The sequence below is a fragment of the Phacochoerus africanus genome, chromosome 2, assembly GCF_016906955.1.
Source record: "Phacochoerus africanus isolate WHEZ1 chromosome 2, ROS_Pafr_v1, whole genome shotgun sequence".
Classification (NCBI taxonomy): domain Eukaryota; kingdom Metazoa; phylum Chordata; class Mammalia; order Artiodactyla; family Suidae; genus Phacochoerus; species Phacochoerus africanus.
Genome location: NC_062545.1, coordinates 200,651,386 through 200,658,615, shown reverse-complemented (window position 1 = coordinate 200,658,615; position 7,230 = coordinate 200,651,386). Strand labels below are relative to the sequence as shown.

The 7,230-nt window shown below is 40.0% G+C and overlaps 1 protein-coding gene across 2 annotated transcripts; it reads right to left on the bottom strand.

Annotated features, from left to right (window-relative positions):
* Nucleotides 1–201: 201 nt before the first annotated feature.
* IZUMO3 (IZUMO family member 3) lies at nt 202–3,145 on the bottom strand. Of its 2 annotated transcripts, XM_047769512.1 has the most exons (7): nt 2,914–3,145; nt 2,702–2,776; nt 2,199–2,288; nt 1,965–1,982; nt 1,431–1,511; nt 648–738; nt 202–337 (listed from the first exon to the last, which is right to left on the bottom strand). In XM_047769512.1, exons 1-7 carry the CDS (start codon nt 3,143–3,145, stop codon nt 202–204), a joined length of 723 nt encoding a protein of 240 aa, XP_047625468.1. The 2 variants fall into 2 exon arrangements, with proteins under 2 accessions (XP_047625468.1, XP_047625469.1); XM_047769513.1 differs by lacking the exon at nt 1,965–1,982.
* Between the last annotated feature and the right edge of the window lie 4,085 nt (nt 3,146–7,230).

Sequence of the window (7,230 nt, the reverse complement as noted above, 5' to 3'; positions counted from 1 at the left end):
ATTACTTTCTGTAAAACTTCAAGTAAATCATTTGCTTCCATTGCCTCAGGATATTAGTAAGGATCTTTACTAGATAAACTCTTAAGTTTAGTTTTAGAATACTATGACTTCATGACTGCAAAAGAGCTTTAATTCCTGGTTTTCTACTCTGAGTCAACACCAAAGAGAATTCTGACAGACCTCCCGGTTGTGTCTATGCATTTACTTTCTGACTCCAAAACCTCTCTCCTTCTCATCCATTATTCCCATTAATTCCTCAAGTTTATTCTCCAGATATTTCTTTAATGACCTTCGTATTGCCTTCATTTTCCTCCGATGAGAGACACAGAAATGGAATCTAGAGTAGAGCAATGAGATAATCCCAACTTCAGTATCAGTAACCCAACTCTTTAAAATATTGTACCAATTGTTTTTTGCTTCCTTAATTCTTCTACAAAAGTTTTCTTCATACTTCATTTTACCTTTTCCATTTCCTATGTTCCAACTTTTATCCCATGAAATTATATCTTTCATTCCTTTTAATATCATATCCCACATTTTGAAATGATTCCTTCCCCTTATTTCCATTGGAAGGAGGGGGAAGATTGGGAGGTCTCTTTGCCAAAGGAATCTTGACCCAATGTTTGTTTGGAGGGAAGAAAACTCACAGTAACAAAGAACTTCCCAATATTACAACTTCTGCTAGCAGTATCAGAAATAGTGCAATTTCTCGATTCTCGGCTTTCTTTGGATCATCTTCTGAAAGAAGAAAGGGGAGTAAAGAAAATGAGTTCTGGAGAAAAAGATTAGTAACTTGAGAACTTTTCCATGATAGAAGACTCTTTTCAACCTTAAAAAATTATTCCACTCACCACTTAATCACTGTTCCCTGGCTATACTGATGCTTATTACTCCTAGACCTCTAGGCTCTACCAAAATTTTTTCCTTACTACCCCTAGTCTAATGACTCCACCTTTAGTACAGCTTTCATTTCTAAGCTCTTCAGTTATCCTGTGTCCAGTAATTCACACTGGTACAAATTTTGTCCAACATCTTAGCTCTTATTTGTAGCATTAGCATGACCTATATGGAAGAGGCTCAATAAATATTTGTTTATTTGAAAGTTCCCATCATGGGAGTTCCCATCATGGCTCAGCAGAAATGAATCTGACTAGGATCCATGAGGATGCAGGTTCGATCCCTGGCCTCACTCAGTGGGTTAAGGATCCAGCATAGCCGTGAGCTGTGGTGTAGGTTGCAGATGCGGCTTGGATCTGGTATTGCTGTGGCTGTGGTGCAGGCCAGTGGCTATAGCTCCGATTTGACCCCTAGCCTGGGAACCTCCATATGCTGTGGATGGGGCCCTAAAATTTTTTTAAAATGTTTATTAAATCCATAAAGAACTCCTTGATAGCTGTCCTTTCAAAATGTCACACTACAATCTTTGTTACCTGAACAGTACTCTCCTTTGAAGCACCGGGCGGTGATGCGAAGACAGGTCCAACAATCCAGGATAGGACCTTCAGTCACAACTGATAAAGAGAAGAAAAACAGTTGGAAGGAGGCCATGGCCTGGAGTTTCCTTAGCTCAGACATCAAGTATAGATATAGATTAGTCATTTTCGTTGGTTACATTGCTGCGACTTTCTTCTTTCCCTAGCAGTCAATTTTATTGATAGGTCAAAACCTTAAATAACTTAATTCAGATCTTTGAGAAAAAATGACCAAATGATGTCTCAGCTTATATTGGTGCTGTAGGTTAGAAACCATAATATAAAAGGCCTCCGAGGACCTCTATCTATGAGGTGTTTGAGAGTTTGTAAGGAATATTTTGTTGTCAGTTGCTGTTGACATTTCCCCTTGTACCCAATAGCTCTAGGAGTTTTGTTCTCAGTGTGACAGGTAGGAGAGATAGGGTCAGATAGAGCATAGTAGTTGGGAAAACATGGGCTGAAACCTCAGGGCATCACATGTAGTGTACTTACCACAGTCTTCAGAACAAGCTAAAAGAGAATCAAAAAGATCTAATGAGCTCACAATCAACTTAGCATTTCCCATATTTTTACCCAATAGTCTTTATTTGGTTACCCATTAGGTTCTAGCCACCCCTCCACCCATTTTTAAATCATTTGAATATGAAGCCACATTCCTCCTTTCACCCCTCATTTCCTATTCCTTCCACATAATTTCAGTGCTGTTAGGTAGACGTCTTATATTACCAACTTCAGAGAAGTTCTTTAATATTTCATTCAGTTTGGATTCCAGGTTTTGGCGGACATCTAGAAGCTTGCCTTGAAGGATAAAGGCACCTAAAAAGGGGTGGAAGAGACATCAGAAAATAGCGGTGGCCTTTCCCATAATAATTTAATTCTAATCGTTTTGCCTTGTTTTCCCCAGTGGATTTTTCTCATACTTGCTTTGGGAAATACAGTCTTTTTTTTCCCCCCTGTCTTTTTAGGGCCACACTTGGGGCATATGGAAGTTCCCAGGCTAGGGATCAAATTGGAGCTGCAGCAGCTGGCCTATGCCACAGGCACAGCAATGCAGGATCCCAACCACATCTGTGACCTACACTGCAGCTTGCAGCAACACAGGATCCTTAACCCACTGAGCAAAGCCAGGGATCAAACCTGAATCCTCATGGATACTAGTCGGGTTCTTAACCAGCTGAGCCACAACTGGAACTCCAGTATGGCCATTTAACACTGAAGCAATACCTCACCTTTCCATGTTTCATTGCTCAATTTATAAAGTTGAGTCTTCAGCCATGTTCTCAAATTGACAACCTTTTGAACATCTAGAGAGGAGAAGAAAAGGTACATATGGGAGAATAATTACATCTATGAAAGAAATCATGTGGACCCAGTTCCTCTCTTCCCTACCTCCCTTCTCCCTCTAACTCCCCAAACTCTCAGGGACTCAAGCTTCCCTCACCCAACACCCGAAGCATCTTGTCCCTGTGGGAGACCTTGAAGCTTAAATGGATCATCTCCTTAACCTGCCGTTCAAGCAGGTGGGTTCGACCAGGGACTTCTGAGGGCACCAGCTTTGCCAGCAGGGACTTAATATCCTCTATGAATTTGGGGTCACATTCCAAACAGCCTTTGACCCCATGGAAGGCTGCCAGGGACAGGGGCAGGAGCAGGAGCAACCACAGGTCTCCCATTTCCTTGCCCCAACCACCCTTGCCCCAACAGCAGGTTGTCCTGGCAACTAGTTCATCTAGTTCCCTTTCCTTCAAAACTCCAGGAAGGAGAGCCTGTCCTACAGAGTCTGATTCCCCCTTTCCCTCTCTTTCCATCCCACTTCTGAAAAATCTCATTTCCCTAAGGATCTTCAGTTTTCTGACTTTAATCATTCATTCCAGAGAGAGGGGACTGCCAGCTGGGGAGCAGATACCTGAGTGTTCTGAGTGTGGAACACAGAGAGAGAGAGAAGTCTTGAGCTCACACAAGCAGAGTTCCATGTGGGGAGATATCTCAGAAAAAAGTGTTTCTTTGTCTTTGTCTTTTTGTCTTACTTGTGTTCTTAGTACATTCCCACACCTCTCCTGATCATTGAAGTAGTATCTCAATAGTAGTGGATATTGGAAGAGATTTCATAGAACCTTAGAGATTGCTTAATCCAAACTCTGCTTTTATAAAAGAGGTAAGAAAAGCCCAGAATATTGAGTTGCTTGGGGTCCAGTCACAGATAGTAGCAAAACTGTTGAAAATAAGCAATGGGTGGATGTCTGTATATAATTGATATCATTGATAATAATGATTTTGATACAATTGATATTTTCTCAAAAATTTAGGCTGACTTTTGTCTGTAGGAACATTTCTTCAGCCATGCTATATATGCTATATTGTAAGTGAGATTCCAGTTAATGTTCAGGGTCCTTAATGGGCATATCTTTTTTTTTCTTTTTATCGCCCCATCTGTGGCATATGGAAGTTCCCAGGCTAGGGGTTGAATTGGAACTTCAGCTGCAATCACAGTCACAGCAACACAGGATCTAAGCTGCATCTGCAACTTATGCCACAGCTTGCGGCAATGCTGGAGCCTTAACCCACTGAGCAAAGCCAGGGATTGCATACCCATGGATATCATATTGGGTTCTTAACCTGCTGAGCCACAAAGGAAACTCCAATTGGAAACATCTTGAAAGTTCTAATGGTGAAGTGTGTAACATAAGAAAATATCCACAGCCATCACGGGCTATGCTCTTATGCCACCTTTATGGTAGATGGCCAAATAAGAATGTTTAATGCTCTTTGAATAAAAATTTTCTCTGTTATATGAGGAAATTAAGACTGCTTTGCAGACTTTCCAGAGCACTAGTTACCTCTTTTCAAATATATCACATAAGGCTGTGACCCTCTGGAAACTAGGAAACTCTGGGATCCTAGAAGGTTAATGATAGAATTTAGACCTAAGTTATCATTAAGATGACCCCCAAAGGATTTTCACATGCTGAGGTACACATGTAATGGGATTCAATTAACTCTGGAAACCAAAGATGGGTACTCAGAGGGCTAAGAAACTTGGCAGGCAGGTGACCAAATATGAGGAAAAACTCTTCTTCTTTGAGAAAATACATGTTATAGATATTTTCCAGTTAGCAATGTATGCCTTTGTTTTTGTATTGTACAGCTTCAAGGAACTGCTCTGCCGTATCACTGAATAATTCTCTCTCATTCCATGGCACATTTTCTTGACCCTGACCTCGTGGCCCATCAACCGTTTTTATCCTTGCCTCACTCTTTCAGCTTAATTTGCAATACATGATTTTTTGGAATGGGGGAAAAAGGTAACCTGGCTTTTGTATAGTTTTGGGAAGACTGGAAATAATGAGCCATTTTCTAAAACTACAGATAGAGCTTGTAATTGAAAGGTGCATATAAAATGGGAACCAATGGAACTGTCACTCATGGATTAAACAGGTAACAACAGTGTGTGATAATGGAGAGAAAGAGTTGTATACAGAGGTCTGTGGGAAGACAGAACAACTATGTCTGGAGGAATTTTTTAAGAGAGACTGGATCCAGGATACTAGAAAGATTAAATGAATATATGGTCATGAGTGAGGCCCAGTAATATTCAGGATCCTTTAGGGGAAACATTCTGAAAGTACTGATGATGGTCTATATAGCATATAAGGAAATAACCAAGTTATCATAGGCTAGTTCTTTGAATTTTGTATTTTTAAGATATTTGAGCTTTGGAACAGAAGTTCTGTCTGGAAATTGACTAATGATATAATGATCACATTACCTAATTAAAATAATAATACTTGTATCTGGGAGGCGAAAGGCTAACACCTGAATCCTAGAATGATTATGCTGGTAATTGGTTTATTTTGACATCATGGAAGATATAATTTACAGTCAGTGTGAAACTATAGAATGGCTAAATGAACTCTCTATTTGTCTTGAAGAATATAAAGGATACATAGTATGACATGCATTCAGAATATTGTACCAGAGATATATTTGACCGTTTGTGGTTCTTACAAAGATAAAGTAAGTATTCATGAACAGTGTTGTGTATTTTTTTTGTCCTACAACACTAACAATTACAGAGTCTGTCTTTTAAGAGATAAAATCAGTTGTGTTGTAATAGTGGCCTTTGTTCCAGATCAAATAATGCACTGAGGTTTAAAGTCTAGGGAACAAGTTTCAAAAAGAAAAGCAAGAAGCTTCTTACAGTAATTTATTTGCCCACGTTCCGTGGTAGATCTGAGATCCATACAATCAATCAATCAATCAATCAATCAATCAATCAATCTCTGTGGTTCAAGCTCCTTATAGCTTCTTTTCTGAAGAGTTATTTGTCCCAGCCAAGCCCTGCTTCATTGCTTTTCTTATCACTTCACAGGATTCTCTATAAGTTTGGGAAAACATTTGGTTATTTCTTGGGGTCAGGTGATATTAACCTCTTTCCTGATCATAAACTGAGACTAGATATTTGGCCATGTTATAAATATCTGTCTAGGCAGCATAATAATCATAAATTTAAATGTTTAATGATTAAGTGCCAGATACTTCATCTGTAAAATAATTTTTATATTTTGATATTCCTCTTCATTTATATTCCATTGTCATTAAGCCAATCTCTCCCTATCCCATTCATCCTTCAGGAAAAGTCATAGGTTGGAGCCTGGGAGACTTTGAAGAAATCTACCTGGTAGGAGGTCAAACTAAGAGAAAACTTGATCCAATCAGGAGGGACTGTGGGAAGGATGAGGGGAGAGAAGCAATGGAAGCAGATATGTGTCATAACCTCTTCTTTGTGGGTGGGGCCCCAAAGGGAAGATATATTAGGTTAAAGGAAATAATGAGGGAAGAGGACCTTTTGTCCTGCTTCCTTTAGGGACTCTGAAAGCTACACCATTACTCACATGTGGAGAAGAAAAAGCACATAGGATTGACAAATAGAAGGCACTCCTGAGACAAGACCAGTTCGTTCCCATGTGGCATGGAAGGACAAATATGTTTCCATTGGCTGCAAGGCAAAGACGTGCAGGTGAACTCAGGATCTGACTGGAAGACTTGCCACTGTGTATCATTAAGGTTTTAGGTAAAGGGTGCCTTGTCTGAGATCTGGGCAGCAAATCACCCGGCTAGGAAAGGGAAAGGAGTCTGCAGCAAGCCTCCAGGCCTTGATGGGACCAAATTGTTAGGAACTGTCACTAGACCCTGAGGAAACAGAGATTCAAAGTACTCCACATGTAGAGTTTCCTAGCAATACTGAAAGAATCAGAGATGGAGTAGTGCCAACCTTATCTTCACAGATACCAACACACTGTCAAAGAATGAAGCATACTTTCTCAAAGTTAAATAAAAATTGCTGTCATGCAAGAGAACACACATCAGCAAAGAAATTCACTCAGCATAGTTCACTGAGGAAGGAAACACAGAGGTTTCAAATGCTAGAAAGAGAAAGCGTTCATTTTACATAAAGGTAAGGTGCATTGAGTCTGTATTTAACTTGTAGTTAGTTGAAACAAGTTTGGTTTTTCAGTGCTTTTAATTAGGCCAGGAGAGGTCTAGCATCCCAGAATTAGTCAGTGTTCATGATTCCTTATTAGTTTCAAGAGGTTAGAGCCAATGTGAGTGAAAAACAAATTTTGTATCTCCTAGGTAGGTGCTGCTGTAAGTGGAAAACTTGCCTCCATGTGCTATGCACCTACTGGCCCCCTCCAACTGTGGGAGTGGTTCATGTCTAAACATAGATCCCCCACATCATTATTCCTAGGTCACATTT

Excerpts from the sequence above, each read along its gene's own strand:
- IZUMO3 (XM_047769512.1), bottom strand. The coding sequence starts at position 3,145 with ATGGGAGACCTGTGGTTGCTCCTGCTCCTGCCCCTGTCCCTGGCAGCC. Across the intron at positions 2,777-2,913 it reads CAAGATGCTTCGGGTGTTGG|ATGTTCAAAAGGTTGTCAAT; the intron begins GTGAGGGAAGCT and ends TCTCCTCTCTAG. Across the intron at positions 338-647 it reads TTGGGAAGTTCTTTGTTACT|ATTCCATTTCTGTGTCTCTC; the intron begins GTGAGTTTTCTT and ends GCTCTACTCTAG.